General features: G+C 34.0%; 1 protein-coding gene across 1 annotated transcript; it reads right to left on the bottom strand.

The window, feature by feature from the left end:
• Positions 1 to 1,095: 1,095 nt before the first annotated feature.
• LOC127831691 (uncharacterized) lies at positions 1,096 to 10,863 on the bottom strand. Its single transcript, XM_052356716.1, has 4 exons — positions 10,583 to 10,863; positions 7,809 to 7,875; positions 7,483 to 7,551; positions 1,096 to 4,156 (listed from the first exon to the last, which is right to left on the bottom strand). Exons 1-4 carry the CDS (start codon positions 10,715 to 10,717, stop codon positions 4,017 to 4,019), a joined length of 411 nt encoding a protein of 136 aa, XP_052212676.1. The 5' UTR covers positions 10,718 to 10,863; the 3' UTR covers positions 1,096 to 4,016.
• Positions 10,864 to 20,283: the final 9,420 nt, after the last annotated feature.

Below are 20,283 nucleotides of genomic sequence, written 5' to 3' on the forward strand. Positions count from 1 at the left end.
ATAAAATAAAATATTTGTGTTTTTTAACCGTTTAAAAAAAAAATTGGGGGGGGTGGGGTGGGGTATAACGTGAGGGTGTGGTGGTCATTTGAGATGATCTTAAAAAAAAAAAATAGGGGGGGGATTTGGGAGGTTAGGGGGGGGATGGGGGGGGGGAGGGCACAGGGAATGGTTTGGGTGGAGTCTATTGTGGTATGTCAGGTAAGAGTAGTTTTGTCAAAGTATCAATCAAATCTAATCATAAATAAAGAAGTTATGGCAATTTTAGCAAAATTTAATAATTTTACCTTGAGAGTCAAGGTCATTCAAAGGTCAAGGTAAAATTCAACTTGCCAGGTACAGTAACCTCATGATAGCATGAAAGTATTTGAAGTTTGAAAGCAATAGCCTTGATAGTTTAGAAGTAAAGTGGATTGAAACACAACATTTAACCATGTATTCAAAGTTACTAAGTCAAAAAAGGGCCATAATTCCCTAAAAATGACAACCAGAGTTATGCAACTTGTCCTTTTACTGTCCCCCCTATGATAGTCTGTGAGTGTTCCAAGTATGAAAGTAATAGCTATGATACTTTAGGGGTAAAGTGGACCAAAACACAAAACTTAACCAAATTTTCAATTTTCTAAGTATAAAGGGCCCATAATTCCTTCCAAATGCCAGTCAGAGTTACATAACTTTGCCTGCACAGTCCCCTTTTGATAGTTAGTAAGTGTTTGCAAGTATGAAAGCAATAGCTTTGATACTGTAGGAATAAAGTGTACCTAAACACAAAACTTAACCAAATTTTCAATTTTCTAAGTATAAAAAGGGCACATAATTCTGTCAAAATGCTAGTCAGAGTTACATAACTTTGCCTGCACAGTCCCCATATGATAGTTAGTAAGTGTTGCAAGTATGAAAGCAATAGCTTTGAAACTTAAGGAATAAAATGGACCTAAACACAAACTTAACCAAATTTTTCAATTTTCTAAGTATAAAAAGGGCACATAATTCTGTCAAAATGCACGCCAGAGTTATCTAACTTTGCCTGCCCAGTCCCCTCATGATAGTAAGTAAGTGTACCAAGTTTGAATGCAATAGCAAAACTTAACCGGACGCCGACGCTGACGCCGAAGCCAAGGTGATGACATTTATAGCTCTTTTTTTTTTTTCAAAAATTAGATGAGCTAAAAATGTTAATATCAACATGAAACAATATCAGTTGGTCACAGGATGATCAAAGTATTAACATTTCAAAACAAATATTTCTGTACAGCTAAATAAAATCTTGATCTGCAAAACTAGAAAATGATAAACCTCGCAGTAGTAGTAATATATACAAAACAAGGCTATTGTCAAGCATTATGGTCCCCTACCTGCTCCAAAATTTGTCAGAAATTCCACCATTTTCAGAATATTTTTTTTTGGTTGCCATAGCAACCACAATTTTTGACGTAGGAACAAAATGAAATGACGTGCATAATGCCCATATTGCCGTCTATCCATGTTTCAAGTTTCATGAAAAAAATATTAAGAACTTTTAAAGTTATCGCAGGATCCAGAAGTGTGACTGACAGACTCACAGACAGACAGACAGACAGACAGACAGACAGACAGACACACAGAGCGCAAACCATAAGTCCCCTCCGGTGAAACCGGTAGGGGACAATTAATACCTATGATACCAGTACTTAAATAAATACGAATGTGGTTAGTACAAAATAACTCATTATAAATTAATAATGTATACAAATGAGTTTGTACTAAATGTAACATATTTCAAACAATGCGAAAGGATTAATATAATGATTTAACCATGATTAATAACAATCATTTCGTTTCCAATTAGGACGATATTTTATGTTGAATTCACTTAACACAAACATATGATCACAACTTGCGAATCTAAATCCAAAACAAAATATTTAGAATCAACTGTGATATGTACCATTTAAAATTACGAAGATTAATAATATGTACACAATGAATGCAATACTACAGCTTTTTAGTAAAAGTAGTAAAGAGCCGTTTATTTTTATCATTTCAAATCCATATTAGGCATTTAAATTAAAGAACACACATGAACATTGAAATGGAAAAACTCACTTGTACATAGTGTAGCTTTCAGTAAAGGCTTTGAATAATATGATGGGGGGAAAGAACGCCAGTTCTACAAATGTATACAACCAACTCTATTTTACAAAGAGTCTTGTTCTTCAAGAATATAATTTGACAAGAATCATGCATGTTCACAACCTGACAAAGCCAAAAAGATAATAATTATCAATAACAAGAGCTGTATTAGTGAAACACAATGCCCCTATTGGGCTGTGAAGTCCTACTGCTGCTATTTAGAGAAATCGAATCCCATAAGTAAGCCAAACTTTTAATGGACCTAAACAAAGCCCACACTTCAACTGCAAGTCATGTAGGTAGACTCAAATGCTAATAACCATCTCAATATCTGAAACTTTGCGTAAATTAACTCCGGAACAAGAGTTCAAAACTGTCACAAGATACGCCTATTTTAAGGCTTTGGACAACTTGATAACTTTACCATGACCCATATTTGAACTTGACCTACATATTATCTAGACACAACTTCTGACCAAAGTTGGTGAAGATCTGATGAAAACTACTTCAATTAGAGAGTGGACACCATGCGCAATGCTTGAAATGCACTAAGTGACCTTGTGACCTAGTTTTTAACCTAGCATGACCCATATTTGAACTTGACCTACATGTAGATATTGTCTAGACACAACTTCTAATTAAATTTGGTGAAGATCGGATGAAAACTACTTTAATTAGAAAGCGGAAACCATCCTAAATGTTTGAAATGGTTTAAGTGACCCTGTGACCTAGTTTTTAAACCGGCATGACCCATATTTGAACTTGACCTAAATATTGTCTAGAAACAACTTCTGACTAAGTTTGGTGAAGATCGGATGAAAACTACTTCAATTAGAGAACGGACACCATGCGCAATGCTTGAAATGCACTAAGTGACCCTGTGACCTTGTTTTTGACCCAGCATGACCCATATTCGAACTTGACCTACATATTGTCTAGAAACAACTTCTGACCAAGTTTGGTGAAGATCGGATAAAAACTATTTGAATTAGAGAGTGGAAACTGCTGTGGACACTGCCCGCCGCCAAGGGGAAACTTTAATACATCCCATTTTTTTAAAAATGAGCGTATAAAAAGGTCATAATACAGGTACTTTTTAGGTCCATAACATTTCCAAAAATAAATGAACAGGAACGCAATTCACACTTCATATGTAAGTCATATGGGTAGACTCCCATACCAATAATCAGCACAATACATGAAAGCTTTGCGTAAAAAAACACATTTCTAAATCCAAGACCCAATACGTTGCCTTAAAAGCAATATCATTGAATTTTCATAGAAACATCCAGAAAATGGAAAGATAACTTTCCTTGTAAAATATAACCTGTACCTGTCAAATGACATATAAAAATTATCACCCTTTAAAGCGTATTACATCCCTTAATATAAGTCACAGGCCAGTATCTTCCTAAAAATCATCAGTTTGGAACAATTGTACAGTTCATCCGAAGATCATTCTGGTGGACTCACCAAATCAACTTAATATCTTAAAGTGCTGCCTAAAAATTCCTCTTGAAAACAATATGATAGAGAGACAGATGGAAAGAAGGACAGACAATGCAACTGCTTTATGCCACCCTACCTGGGGGCATAAAAATAGTTATTGTTATAAGTACACCAATATATACATATGCTTAGATCACATGTGATTTTGTTTTAAAGTAAAATATTCTATAACCATATATCATAACACACCCAAGAGTTTTTTTTTATTGTACATAAAAAATTATCAGTTTCCAAAAACTTTCATAAAAAAATGTCTTATTAAACAAGACTATGTCCAACAAAAATAAAATCTTCAGTACACCAAAAGAACCCGTGGTTATGTCAACCCCATGTGTTCTTCTAAGAACAATCTTAACAGCGATTTCAAAAACATCAATAGCAGTTCTAAAAACCCTTCAAGCAGACAAAAAAACATACAATACAAAAGCAATAATATTAACAAAACAGTTGAACATATCCATCCAAATTTTAAACCAAATGTGCTTTTTGCTGCCATCATGCACCAGCACTACGATTGTCTTTTGAACAGTCACATCTAAAACAAAAATATATTAATGTACACTTTCATTAACTTGTGCCCTTATAGGTCTTATTTGTAGTATGTTTAAAGTGTCCTTTGGGTTATGTATATACCGTAATTTATTTTTAAAATGTTTTTTCCTTATGAACAAACAATATAACTATTAGCAGAAAAGTATGGTCATTTGCATTTAATTAATTTAGTACTTTTGGATTTGGTAAAGATAATAGAGACATATATATAAAGTTTTTCCAATAGGTTTCAATAATTAAGTTGCAATATGTATACATGTATATAGATTGTCGCCATATTTAATAGAAGCAAGAGGGCCAAGATGGCCCTAGTTCGCTCACCTGAGAGGAGTCGGTTCATTCAATCTTTACACAATGTCAAACTTGACCTAGATATTGTCCAGACAAACATCCTGGTAAAGTTTCATCATAATTTCATCTGCGAGTCATGATCAATGTACCAATGAAGTTTCATGATCCTAGGCGTAAGCATTCTTGAGTTATCATCCAGAAACCATTTTTCTAAGTTGAGTCACCATGACCTTAACAGCCATTGTTTGAATATGTTTATTGGCACTGTGACTTAGACCTTTGACCTAGTGACCTGATAATCAATACGGGTCATCTGCGAGTCATGATCAATATACCTTTAAAGTTTCATGAACCTAGGCATAAGCGTTTTTGGGTTATCATCCAGAAACCATTTTACTATTTCAGGTCACCGTGACCTTGACTTTTGACCTAGTGACCTGAAAATCAATAGGGGTCATCTGCGAGTCATGATCAATGTATCTATGAAGTTTCATGATCCTAGGCATAAGCGTTCTTGAGTTATCGTCCGGAAACCATTTAACTGCTTTGGGTCACCGTGACCTTGACCTTTGACCTAGTGACCTGAAAATAAATAGGGGTCATCTGCGAGTCATGATCAATGTATCTATGAAGTTTCATGATCCTAGGCATAAGCGTTCTTGAGTTATCATCAGGCAACCATTTTACTTTTTCGGGTCATCATGACCTTGACCTTTGATCTAGTGACCTGAAAATCAATAGGGGTCATCTGCGAGTCATGATCAATGTACCTATGAAATTTCATGATCCTTGGCATAAGCGCTCTTGAGTTATCATCCGGAAACCATCTGGTGGACAGACGGACCGACATGAGCAAAACAATATACCCCCTCTTCTTCGAAAGTGGGGGGGGGGGCATAATGAGAAAACTGCCGCCCTCCCAGCAGCCATGTTATTCAACTGAACGGAACCATTTTTGAACTCAACTCTCGTATCAAGAAAACAAATGTTCTGAGCAAATTTCATGAAAATTGTGACTTCTACTGTGTTCACATGTTTTCACTATATACATATAGAGAAAAATGCCCCGCCCACTGGCGGCCATGTTTTTTCACCGATCCCGACCATTTTCAAAGTCGTCCGAGACATCTATAAAACCAATGTTTTGACCAACTTTCATGATGATTGGGCAAAAATTGTTCCTTCAGAGTGTTTACAGGGTTTCTCTATAGCCAAATAGGGAAAACTGCCACTATATACATAAAGAGAACAAGATGTGTTTGTGAAACACAATGTCCCCCTATATGATGTTTGATCTTGAAGGATGACCTTGACCTTGTGAAGGATGACCTTGACCTTTCACCACTCAAAATGTGCAGCTCCATGAGATACACATGCATGCCAAATACCAAGTTGCTATCTTCAATATTGCAAAAGTATTCATAAAATAAGCGATTTGGGCCACATATATTTGACCTCTGACCTTGAAGGATGACCTTGACCTTGACCTTTCACCACTCAAAATGTGCAGCTCCATGAGATGCACATGCATGCCAAATATCAAGTTGCTATCTTCAATATTGCAAAAGTATTTATAAAATAAGCGATTTGGGCCACATATATTTGACCTCTGACCTTGAAGGATGACCTTGACCTTGACCTTTCACCACTCAAAATGTGCAGCTCCATGAGATACACATGCATGCCAAATATCAAGTTGCTATCTTCAATATTGCAAAAGTATTCATAAAATGAGCGATTTTTGCCACATATATTTGACCTCTGACCTTGAAGGAATGACCTTGACCTTGACCTTTCACCACTCAAAATGTGCAGCTTCATGAGATACACATGCATGCCAAATATGAAGTTGCTATCTTCAATATAGCAAAAGTTATTGCAAAATGTTAAAGTTGGCGCAAACAGACAGACCAACAGACAGACCAACGTACAGACCAACGTACAGACCAACGTACAGACCAACAGACAGACCAACAGACAGGGCAAAAACAATATGCCCCCAACTACTATAGTGGGGGAGATAAAAATGCCCCGCCCACTGGCGGCCATGTTTTTTCACAGATCTCGACCATTTTCAAACTTGTCCGAGACATCAATTGAACAAATGTTTTGACCAACTTTCATGAGGATTGGGCAAAAATTGTGACTTCTAGAGTGTTTACAAGGTTTCTCTATAGCCAAATAAGGAAAACTGCCCCGCCCACTGGCGGCCATGTTTTTCAACAGATCGGAACCACTTTTGAACTCAACCAAGATATCATTAAGACAAACATTTTGACAAAGTTACATGAAGATTGGGCATGAAATGTGACTTCTACAGTGTTTACAAGGTTTTTCTTTTTTTTGACCTAGTGACCTAGTTTTTGACCCGGCACAACCCAGTTTTGAACTCGGCCGAGATTTCACTGGGACAAAGCTTCTGACCAAGTTTCATGAAATTGGAACAAGAAATGTGGCCTCTAGAGTGTTTACGGAAAATGTTAACGGATGGACGGACGGACATACGACAGACAAAGACCGGTCATAAAAACAATTAAGCTCAACACACATTTCTAAATTGAAAGCCATACACTTTGAATAATTAAGTCTCTGACCTTGAAATAAAACACATGTTAATCAATACAGATAGATGCAATTTGAAAGTGTGCAAAATTGTCATTAAATCTAAAGCCTAGTTAGCAAGTAATTTATAATTTTTCAAATGGTTCCGCTTTTAAAACCAAAAGTAGGATTTCTGTACGTATACGTCCATTTCCACAAACGTGATTTTTTTTTTAGTTTAAAAGCTCAAAAAATTTCTACAGTGTTACCACCAGATATATTCTAATTGGCATACATAAAATATGTTTTTTATTTATACTTAAATTTATATATATGTCAAACAAGTTGTGTGGCTTTAAATGTGGTTAATAAGTCGTTTTCTTTTTCTTCAAGGTAAATAAAAGTAATTATTGTTGCTGATTTTATGTTTGAACAAGATTTTCTAATTAAAACAGCACTTATAATTTAAAGACAAACCTGAATGTCGTCGCCTTGAATGAGATGTCTTTTTCTTGCCCTGGTCGTGTCTTCCTGCATTTGTATCAACTGAAGGTAAGGTAAGCATATCATGAGAGCCATAATCCTCTTAAATCAAACAGCTGCTGATGACCCCTTCACTATGATAGGCTTGATAGCCAATTATTTGCTAAACAAACAATATAGACCAAAACATGTTTTATGTTTCACAATGAGGACACTGAAGTTGACAATTAATCCTTACAATGAAAGTTATTGAATAATTTTACAACTTTGTCTACATGTATGTTGTCATTTTTTTCAAAACAGTATGTATACAGATATACCTTTTTGTTTCTTAGATATCCTTGGTCCCAAACCTTCTTCTGCTGCATGGCGACTTTTTAGCTGCACCTTAAAATAAATAGTGCATAGTTTAATAAATTGTGTCCTTAAATAAAAATGCTATCATAAGCAAAACTCATGACTAAGACGGTCTGTGCTAAAAAGATTGAGCTAGAAACAGGACTATAGATACTTGATCTGGTCAATTTCTGAAATTGCCACTTATGTACCAGTATTGATGTACTTTAATTTTTAAATCCTTGTAACGGCAATGCCTAAAACTTGTTCAGTCTTTGAAAAAACATGAACTTTTAAATTATGTTAAACAACAGCTGTCTCCATCGGAAGATATATGCCGCTGAAAAATGCTTTTTCAAAACCTAAACGCAGATTTTAAAACCTAAACGCGAACCCTACGTTAAAGGTCAAGGTCAAAGGGGTCATAATTTGTGTGCTTCTGGAAAAGCCTTGAAAATATACACATGCATACCAAATATGAATGTTACATCTGAAGGTACATAGAAGTTATGAGCATTTTTGAAACCTAAACACAAAAGAGTGACAGACATACAGACGGACAGACAGAGGGAAAGACAGACGGGCAACTGACAGTGAGACTGCTATATATGCCACCATACCGCGGCATAAAAACAAGTCACAAACTTTTTGATATTGTAAAAAAGTTTGTGGCCAAGTCACGCAATTCCAGAATTTTGCAACAATTAAGTCGCAGAGTTCTCAAAATTGTAAATAACTGCCATTCTTGAATAAGGAAAAGATCCAAGCTGTACAAAAACTGTATTCTAAAAAATTCTGGAGCATTCTGCTTAAGGCTTAAAAAGATGTTCCATTTAAAAGTATGACAAGGTTGGACAGAGGTTGATAAACATACTTGAAGGCAATACGGAAAGGCAATTTACTCATAAAAACAATAATTTTCTCAATTTTACCATTGGATTCATTTAAGGAAAATATAGTATTATACCATTCTATTAACTTTTACAATTTTATTGTCAAACTAATAATAGACAAAAATGAGATAACCATCTAAATAAAAAATGACCCTAAAAACTTTCTTTTTGTAAAGGACAGGCCTGTTTAACACAGTGTCACCATCTTTAATGAACCCAGAACAACATGTATACATTAAGAAAAGTTTCATAAGGCAATAACTCTTTCTATTGGGACACTTGTTCTATTGCGTATCGAGACATCAGTTCCTCAGGACATTTATTATTATTAAACCTCACTTTTATTCACAATGCTAAACTCCCATAGGTCATTGTGACATAGAAATACTGTCAGATCCAGCGGGAAAAATATTACTGTCCAAAAAGTACTGTATCCCGCTGCCTTGGCAATCACGTGCCACCAGCGGGAAAAATTGACTGTACAAAAAATACTGTATCCCGCTGCCTTAGCAACCACGTGCGGAATGTTCGAAAATTTCACTGTCCCATTCGCGCATGCGCAGTACGCAGTTTTGCCTTTCCGCTGTAAACAGACGACAAAATGGCAAGCAAACGTTTTTCAACGATAAGCGAGGAGGATTTGAAGTCATTGGATCATGACAAGGACTCTAAAAACACTAAACGTGTAGTTTAGCATGGTATGAACTTGTTCAACAAATTTCTTTGTTCCAATCACATGGATCTTGGTGATCTCGTCGAAAATCCAGCGGAACTGAACAACCAGTTACGCGTTTTCTATGCATCTGTACGTCAGAAAAACGGCGAGGAACTAAAGAAAAAATCGCTGGACAGTCTGAAGTATGGAATTTCCAAGCATCTCTTAAGCATGTATAACATTAATTTGAAAGACCAGCAATTTTCATCAAGTAATGAAACCTGCTAGTCAAAAATTAAGCAGCTTAAGTGAAGTGGACATGGGAGTGTCGATCACAAACCTGTTATATCTGACAGCGATCTGGAAAAATTAAATGACAACAGTGTACCGTTTAATATTAACACTCCGTGTGGTCTTCAAAACAGGGTGTGATTTTTTTTAATGTACAAAAATGTACCCTTCTGAGGAGTGGTCAAGAGAATTTACGGTCCATGACGAAGTCAACATTTGCTATAGCAACTGATTCAACCGGGAGAGAGTTCATACACCAGGTCATCGCAGAATCAACAAAAAATCACGGGTGAGTTAAATTTAAAAAATATACATATATAATGTCAACCTTTCAAATGGTTGTAATTTTACTAACAGCTGGCAGTTGCTGCAAAAAATTCAACGATAAAAGGTGGCTTTTAATTTGTTTGACAGAGGAAAAAACCCATAAATTACATGGAATTTTAGTGGTGAAACGCATAATCTTTTAGCAAATATATGTTTTCGGTTTCAGGCAATTTTAACCCTTTGCATGCTAGGAAATTTGTCATCTGCTAAAATGTTGTCTGCTTAAATGTCGTCTGCTGGTGTTCAAAAATTTTCTTCGATTTTTTCAAAGAATACTATCAGAATAGCAAACAGTTTGGATCCTGCATGAGACGCCACTTTCTGTTATGGTCCAGACAAACTTTTGGTTTAAAACACACTAAGTGACCCCATGACCTAGTTTTTGACCTGGCATGATCCATATTTAAACTTGACATAGACATCATCTAGATACAACTTGTGACCAAGTTTGGTGAAGATCCGATGAAATTTCGGGACAGACCGACAGACAGACCGACAAAGTGACTCCCATATAAGAAATGGGGGTATAATCATCTATCATCAAATTCATGTACAGAGTTTTTTTATCAAAACTATATTTCAATATACTCACGAATGGCAGACGATTTTCTTTTTCCAGAAGTTCTCTTACTTCTGGTACTAAGCCAGCACCTTTTGGAATTGTGGTCTCAATCGGCTGCTTAGGTAGAAGCGGAAGGGGAAATTCACTAGCATCTTCGTTTACCATTACTGTTTCATAAAAATCTTTGCATTTTTTGTAGTTTTCTTGCTTGAGAAGCAGCCTTATGGCATCGATATTTTGAAGAAAAAAATCTATTTCGATCTTCGAAGAATCAGAAGCCACAATTTCTGGTACTCCTTCAGGAACTTTTTGTAGGAATGTCCATCATGTAGAGTCCAGGGCTGATGTTGGAGTCCCTTATAAAAAAAAATAACGATGCCGTCAACATTAACAAATCTATAATGGAGTGGCCGAGTTACGTGTTGAGCTACATTGAGATTTGGTTCTAACCATTTTTTTACATCAAATATTTTCATCACTCTTTCAGCACTTTGAAAAATTTTCAGTAAGTCTTCAAAGCTTCCGCATCTTTGGAACCTACCGTCATTGAAATCATGCTAAATTGTGAATCGATGTCTTAATGAGTTTGGCCAACAATCAAAAAGGACATGTGAACCTTAACAATATAATTATATATTGTAGAGTAAGAGACATAAGATATTTAGCCATGAATTTGAGAATGTACATTGCCTACATGTTGCTCTTTTATTGGTTTAAAAAATGTCTCATAATAAGATCTTGTGTCCATTTATCAAAGCCGTGTTCATTTTTAGTCTGTTAACAATTACCAGACAATTACGTTTTGAGAAGTAGTTTCATCAAATTTTGTGGACATTCAGACTGACAGACTGATGCACAAGCTGACATGAATAACAGAGGATTTACAGATTATTTACCTCCAATCAACAGTAGAAGACCACACACTTGTAATTCAAAATGATTTTAATAAACTGTATGATCGATAGTGAAAGACATAATTCATGTACCTCATTGAAAATCCTTTCTGCAACCAGCGATTGTAGAAATGAAAACACATATCGGTTTTTGTTTTCTCGCCAACAGTTGTCTGCTTGAATGTACAGTATTGGTGGGAGAAAATTGTTCTGAAAAACAACAGCAGATATCATGATTTTTATTCATATTGACAATCTTTTTCAATATCATTGATGAAAACAATGCTTTTATCCTTTTATGGTGAAAATTGCTATTAAAAATATAGTGACATTTATATTGCCGTTAGTACCTATTAGCAGGGGTGTGATTTTAGAACCATCAGACTCTTGAAAGGAAAAAGCCCTTTTCCCCTTACATGGTTAAACAAAATGCTTCATTTATATAGATCCAAAAAAGTTAATAATATTTGTTTTTAATAATGAGTGTGACATTGAAAGGGGGGAACTCAGATGAAAGGGGGCAAAAAAAACACTCTGGATTAGATAAAATAACAAAATTCAATTGTTTGAGGCATAACAGGATTTTTTTAACATTCTAAATAACTATTAGTTTAAAATACTTCGTTAATTATATCATCTCGCCTACCATCAAATTATGAGTAACTGCAGGTGTATCACACCTGACATTTTATATTTTCATCAACAACAAGGCTGTTTAATTATCACTTAAAACATGTTTACCTAATTTTTCTATTATGTCTTATGTTCTTATTGAGTTATGTCATTTGTATCGGACAGAGAGATGAATTGAGGGATGAACAGAAAGATTTTACAGGCAGTCAATCAGCTAATATATAGCCAAGTTGAAGATATTTTTATCTCGTTTATTCAGCATTTGTTGAGTAATTACACAGCAAGTTTTGTTTGATCAGGTTGCCACCAACCAGATGAAATAAAATTCCCTGACTTTTTACTGACTTTTCCCTGACCACATCTTGGTTGTCACTGACTAATTTCGCGACATATTCAGCCTCCTCCATCCCATACAGCTGACCAAATCCACACATTTTATGTTTATTTTATTCTTTAACATAAAATATTTAACAAATAACAAAGCAGTACTATATGTACACTCCATATATCAAAAAGTTATACATGTAAAACCACCACATAACATGATTAATCAATTACATGCATATTCTAAGTAGGAAAAGGGCCATAATTTAAACAAAATGCTTGATACAGTTGTATGCTCTTGTTTATAGATTGGGGTCATGTTGGTAAAGAAGTATGCAACATATGAAAGCAATATGTCAAGGGAAATAGAAATATTTGAGGTGGTACACAAACTTTAACATACATTTATCAATAATATGCATATTGCAAGTCAAAAAAGGGCCATAATTCTTACAAAATGCTTGATACAGCTGTCTGCTCTTGTTTATACATTGGGGTCATAATGGTTAAGATGTATGCAAAAATTAAAGCAAAATGTCAAGGAACATAGAAAATATTTGAGGTGGTATGCAAATTTTAACATAGATTTATAAATAATATGCATATTCTAAGTAGAAAAAGGGCCATTTTGTTACAAAATGCTTGATACAGTTGTCTGCTCTTGTTTATAGATTGGGGTCATGTTGGTTAAGAAGTATGCAAAATATAAAAGCAATATCTCAAGGGACATAGAAAATATTTGAAGTGGTACGCAAACTTAACATAATTATATTTATCAATAATATGCATATTATATGTGAAAAAAGGGCCATAATTTGTACAAAATGCTTGATACAGTTGTCTGCTCTTGTTTATAGATTGGGGTCATGTTGATAAAGAAATATGCAAAATATGAAAGCAATATGTCAAGGGACATAGAAAATATTTGAGGTGGTACGCAAACTTTAACATAGATTTATCAATAATATGCATATTCTAAGTAGACAAAGGGCCATAATTCTTAAAAAAATCTTGAATACAGTTGTCTGCTCTTGTTTATAGATTGGGGTCATGTTGGTAAAAAAGTATGCAAAATATAAAAGCAATATGTTAAGGGACATAGAAAAAATTTGAGGTGGTATGCAAACTTTAACGTAGATTTATCAATATAATGCATATTCTAAATAGAAAAAGGGCCATAATTCTAACAAAATCGTTGATACAGTTGTCTGCTGTTGTTTAAAGATTGGGGTCATGTTGGTAAATAGTATGCAAAATATAAAAGCAATATGTCAAGGGACATAGAAAGTATTTGAGGTGGTATGCACACTTTAACATAGATTTATCAATTAAATGCATATTCTGAGTGAAAAAAGGGCCATTATTCTTATAAAATGCTTGATACAGTTGTCTGCTCTTGTTTATAGATTTGGTTCATGTTGATTGAGAAATATGCAAATATAAAAGCAAAATGTCAAGGGACATAGAAAATATTTGAGGTGGTATGAAACCTTCAACATAGATTTATCAATAATATGCATATTCCTAGTCAAAAAAGGGCCATAATTCTTACAAAATCCTTGAAACAGTTGTATGCTCTTGTTTATATATTGGGGTTCTGTTGGTAAAGAAGTATGCAAAATATAACAGCAATATGTCAAGGGACATAGAAAATATTTGAGCTGGTACAAAAATTTAACACATATTTCTCAATAATATGCATATTGTGTGTGAAAAAAGGGTCATAATTCAAATAAAAAGCTTGATACAGTTGGCTGCTCTTGTTTATAGAATGGGGTCATGTTGGTAAACAAGTATGCAAAATACAAAAGCAAAATGTCAAGGGACATATAAATTATTTGAGGTGGTATGCACAGTTTAACATAGATTAATCAATAATATGCATATTCTCAGTAGACAAAGGGCCATAATTCTTACAAAATGATTGATACAGTTGTATGCTCTTGTTTATAGATTGGGGTCATGTTGGTTAAGAAGTATGCAAAATATAACAGCAATATGTCAAAGGACATAGAAAATATTTGAGGTGGTATGCAAACTTTAACATAGATTTATCAATTATATGCGTATTCTAAGTGAAAAAAGGGCCATAATTCTTACAAAATGCTTGATACAGTTGTCTGCTCTTGTTTATAGCTTGGGGTCATGTTGGTAAAAAAATATGCAAAATATAACAGCAATATGTCAAGGGACATAGAAAAAATTTGAGGTGGTATGCAAACTTAAACGTAGATGTATCAATATAATGCATATTCTAAACAGAAAAAGGGCCATAATTCTAACAAAATCGTTGATACAGTTGTCTGCTCTTGTTTAAAGATTGGGGTCATGTTGGTAAAGAAGTATGCAAAATATGAAAGCAATATGTCAAGGGACATAGAAAATATTTGAGGTGGTACGCAAAGTTAAACATAGATTTATCAATAATATGCATATACTAAGCAGCAAAAGGGCCATTATTATTACAAAACCCTTGAAACAGTTTTCTGCTCTTGTTTATAGATTGGGGTCATGTTGGTTAAGAAGTATGCAAAATATGAAAAGAATATCTCAAGGGACAAAGAAAACATTTGAAGTGGTACTCAAACTTTAACATAGATTAATCAATAATATGCATATTCTAAGTGAAAAAAGGGCCATAATTCTTACAAATGCTTGATACAGTTTTTGCTCTTGTTTAAAGATTGGGGTCATGTGTGTAAACAAGTATGCAAAATATAAAAGCAAAATGTAAAGGGACAAAGAAAATATTTGAGGTGGTATGCAAACTTTAATATAGATTTATCAATAATATGCATATTATAAGTGGGAAAAGGGCCATAATTCTTACAAAATGCTTGATGCAGTTGGCTGCTCTTGTTTAAAGATTGGGGTCATGTTGGTTAAGAAGTATGCAAAATATAAAAGCAATATGTCAAGGGACATAGAAAATATTTGAGGTGGTATGCAGATGTTAACATAGATTTATCAATAATATGCATATTCTAAGAAGAAAAAGGGCCATATTCTTACAAAATCCTTGATACAGTTGTCTGCTCTTGTTTATATATTGGGGTCATGTTGGTAAAGAAGTATTCAAAATATAAAAGCAATATGTCAAGGGACATAAAAAATATTTGAGGTGGCAAGCAAACTTTAACATAGATTTATCAATAATATGCATATTCTAAGTAGCAAAAGGGCCATACTTCTTATAAAACGCTTGATACAGTTGTCTGCTCTTGTTTAAAGATTGGGGTCATGTGTGTAAACAAGTACGCAAAATATAAAAGCAAGATGTAAAGGGACATAGAAAATATTTGAGGTGGTACGCAAACTTTAACATAGATTTATCAATAATATGCATATTTAAGTGGAAAAAGGGCCATAATTCTTACAAAATGCTTGATACAGTTGTCTGCTCTTGTTTAAAGATTGGGGTCATGTTGGATAAGAAGTATGCAAAATATAAAAGCAATATGTCAAGGGACATAGAAAATATTTGAGGTGGCACGCAAACTTTAACATAGATTTATCAATAATATGCATATTCTAAGTAGAAAAAGGGCCATAATTCTTACAAAACGCTTGATACAGTTGTCTGCTCTTGTTTAAAGATTGGGGTCATGTTGGTTAAGAAGTATGCAAAATATAAAAGCAATAAGTCAAGGGACATAAAAAATATTTGAGGTGGTAAGCAGACTTTAACATAGATTTATCAATAATATGCATATTCTAAATAGAAAAAGGGCAATAAATCTTACAAAATCCTTGATACAGTTGTCTGCTGTTGCTTATAGATTGGGGTCTTGTTGGTAAAGAAGTATGCAAAATATGAAAGCAATATGTCGAGGGACATAGAAAATATTTGAGGAGGTACGCAAAGTTAAACATAGAGTTATCAATATATAATAATACGCATATTCTAAGTAGAAAAAGGGCCATTATTATAACCAAATTCTTGATACAGTTGTCTGCTCTTGTTTATAGATTGGGGGTATGTTGGTAAAGAAGTATGCACAATATAAAAGCAAAATGTCAAGGGATATAAAAAATATTTGAGCTGGTATGCAAACTTTAACATAGATTTATCAATTATATGCATATTTGAAGTGAAAAAAGGGCCATAATTCTTACAAAATGCTTGATACAGTTGTCTGCTCGTGTTTATAGATTGGAGTCATGTTGGTTAAAAAAATATGCAAAATATAACAGCAATATGTCAAGGGACATAAAAAATCTTTGAGGTGGTATGCAAACTTTAACATAGATTTATCAATATAATGCATATTCTAAATAGAAAAAGGGCCATAATTTTAACAAAATCCTTGATACAGTTGTCTGCTGTTGTTTAAAGATTGGGGTCATGTTGGTTAAGAAGTATGCCAAATATGAAAGCAATATGTCAAGGGACATAGAAAATATTTTAGGTGGTACGCAAAGTTAAACATAGATTTATCAATAATATCAGTGCTCCAGATAACATGCGTAAAGGCGTAAAAAGGAATTAAATTTCTTAAATAATGATTTAGATTTAAAATCTTTGCGTTAAGTTACGCATTGAAAAAATAAAACACAAATTCAAAATTTTCGAACGTGCGTAAAACTTCCAGTAGCAAATTATATACGGTAAACATTTCATCCCGGTTCTGACTCGTCTAGGCGCTCAATTAAAACTACAACTATAAGTTAACGTCACTCAAGCGTTTGCTGTGAGGAAGAGCCACACCTAAGAACGGTCAAAAGGCCAAACGGTCTCGATTCTGTTCTCCTAGTATTGCAGGCGAGTCATTACTGTTTATTGTACCTTTTTAATTTCCCTTATCGTAATTTTTATACACAAGTAATATACTGTATACCTATCCAAAATGTCATTAAAATTAAATGTTAAATATAGTTTTTGACATGACTTTAATGGCGACCAAAAGGCCATTATGACCTAAGCCGAAGTGTCAGTGACCCATTCTATACATAGATGGTGACGTCACTTCGTTATTGTCACCTCTATGCTAAGACGCATCACATTCCCCTGATTTGGGGATTTGTGCTCACGCCAAAAAAGTTCTGCGTAGGAATGAATATTTTTCTATAATAAGAAAAACGGTGTTAAATATGTGTTTAAAATGGAATTTTGTTTAAAGAAATGTTATTTAGTATGTTTAAATGCGATTTTGTATCTCAATTAAGACTGCTAGCGATTTTCAGAAGCACGATTACTTGACTTACTTTCGCTTTTACTTTTCACTTGTAAAGGAAGTGCTACCCACAATTCCTTGCGCGTTAGTACACAGGTCAGTAAGACCGGTGTGTACACAATGGTCAGTGACCGTTTTACATAGAAATCAAAATGGCCGACCGAAGCGTGGAAGGCAAAAAAGCCATTTCAGTGTCAAAAGTCCACGCTGCATGCATTCTTTCAATTAGATTCAAATACCCAAAGCATGGTTTCGTCAATAATTGATGAATTTATAAGCTCTTGCGTAAATGACTCAATTTTTTGATGTGTCAAAAACAATGAATAAACAATTATTTTGTAATATATTGTTAAGAATTAATTTTATAAATACACGTAAAATAAGAATTAAGTTTTAAAATAGGGAGTAAAAAAGAATTAGACCCAAATTTTATCGAGCTCTGAATAATATGCATATACACTGCAACGCCGATATATCGCGGTTGGTGGGGTCCAAAGATCGCGAGCGCGATATATCCGGCGCGCGATTTAACTCAAGAAATGTCTAACTCAATTGTATTGCGGTTAACTTGTCAAATTTCCCCAATGTTTTCATTTTATATACAGCGCTGCTACATATTTGTTTTGTAATAATTGCAAACCATTTATACAATAAACGTTTTCATTACTACATAAGTATCTGTGTATTTATCATAAAAAACAAAATGTAAATTATGTTTTTTATTTTCATGTACAATCCCTCGCGAATCAGCTAAAATGAAAAATTCTTGCCGTAAAAAACGTACAAAATACATTGTGCATAGATTCGAATTTACCTTAGCGTAACGGTAACGATACCGTGTGTTTGAATTATATTTTATTAATAGGAAATGTTATGCCACATAATTCGCGAGATACCGCGGTACTTTTGTTGAAATTTACAACGAAACTTTTAACGGAAATTAAATTATCGCAATGTTGTTCCGGCTACGAATTTTTTTTTTTAAATAAATACACCCACGCCAATTTTCGCGCGCTTTTTATCAGGACAAAGAAATTCATGACCAGTACCGAAATTTAAAGATCTATATACCAGTAAACTGCCATTATTACCTTTGCAATGACACTAATTGGATATTTCCTAAGTGTTAAAAACAACCCCAGCCTTGTGTAAACAACATTGTCACTAATCGACTGTTTTTCACGCTTCACTGCGTGCCATAGTAAGCCGCGAAATATGGGGTGTTGATACTAGCTAGAACCGGTTTTTTGCTTAAGTTAGCGAATTCTCAGATTTAAACATGTCATTTAGTGATCATGCTCGTCGGATTTTTGGGAGCCATAGCCAAAGCGCGATATATTGGACAGCGTGATATAACGGTCCGCGATATATCGGCGTTGCAGTGTACTAAGTAGCAAAAGGGCCATTATTATTACAATATCCTTGACACAGTTGTCTGCTCTTGTTTATAGATTGGGGTCATGTTGGTAAAGAAGTATGCAAAATATGAAACAATATCTCAAGGGACAAAGAAAATATTTAAAGTGGTACACAAACTTTAACATAGATTTATCAATAATATGCATATTCTAAGTGAAAAAAGGGCCATAATTCTAACAATATGCTTGATACAGTTGTCTGCTCTTGTTTATAGATTGGGTTTATGTGTGTTAACAAGTATGCAAAATATGAAAGCAAAATGTAAAGGGACATAGAAAATATTTGAGGTGGTACGCAAACTTTAACATAGATTTATCAATAATATGCATATTCTAAGTGAAAAAAAGAGCCATACTTCTTACAATATGCTTGATGCAGTTGTCTGCTCTTGTTTTAAGATTGAGGTCATGTTGGTTAAGAAGTATGCAAAATATAAAAGCAATATGTCAAGGGATATAGAAAATATTTGAGGTGGTATGCAGACTTTAACATAGATTTATCAATAATATGCATATTCTAAGAAGAAAAAGGGCCATAATTCTTACAAAATCCTTGATACAGTTGTCTGCTCTTGTTTAAAGATTTGGGTCATGTTGGCAAAGAAGTATGCAAAATATAAAAGCAAAATAACAAGGGACATAGAAAATATTTGAGGTGGTACGCAAACTTTAACATAGATTTATCAATAATATGCATATTCTAAGAAGAAAAAGAGCCATAATTCTTACAAAATGCTTGATACAGTTGTCTGCTCTTGTTTAAAGATTGGGGTCATGTGTGTAAACGAGTATTCACAATTTAAAAGCAAGATGTAAAGAAACATAGAAAATATTTGAGATGGTGCGCAAACTTTAACATAGATTTATCAATAATATGCATATAATAAGTGGAAAAAGGGCCACAATTCTTACAAAATGCTTGATAAAGTTGTCTGCTCTTGTTTATAGATTGGGGTCATGTTGGTAAAGAAGTATGCAAAATAAAAAAGCAATATGTCAAGGGACATAAAAAATATTTGATGTGGTATGCAGACTTTAACAAAGAGTTATCAATAATATGCATATTTTAAGAAGAAAAAGGGCCATAATTCTTACAAAATCCTTGATACAGTTGTTTGCTCTTGTTTATAGATTGGGGTCATGTTGGTTAAAAAGGATGCAAAATATAAAAGCAAAATGTCAAGGGACATAGAAAATATTTGAGGTGGTACGCAAACTTTAACATAGATTTATCAATAATATGCATATTCTAAGTAGAAAAAGGGCTATAATTCTTACAAAATCATTGA

The sequence above is a fragment of the Dreissena polymorpha genome, chromosome 5 (assembly GCF_020536995.1).
Source record: "Dreissena polymorpha isolate Duluth1 chromosome 5, UMN_Dpol_1.0, whole genome shotgun sequence".
In the NCBI taxonomy this organism is placed as follows: Eukaryota; Metazoa; Mollusca; class Bivalvia; order Myida; family Dreissenidae; genus Dreissena; species Dreissena polymorpha.

Bases quoted from the DNA above. Each gene is read 5' to 3' on its own strand.
- LOC127831691 (XM_052356716.1), bottom strand. From the start codon at position 10,717: ATGGTAAACGAAGATGCTAGTGAATTTCCCCTTCCGCTTCTACCTAAG. The intron at 7,876-10,582 runs GTGAGTATATTG...ATTTATTTTAAG, and splicing joins AAGAAAATCGTCTGCCATTC to GTGCAGCTAAAAAGTCGCCA. The intron at 7,552-7,808 runs GTATATCTGTAT...CCTTACCTTCAG, and splicing joins GATATCTAAGAAACAAAAAG to TTGATACAAATGCAGGAAGA.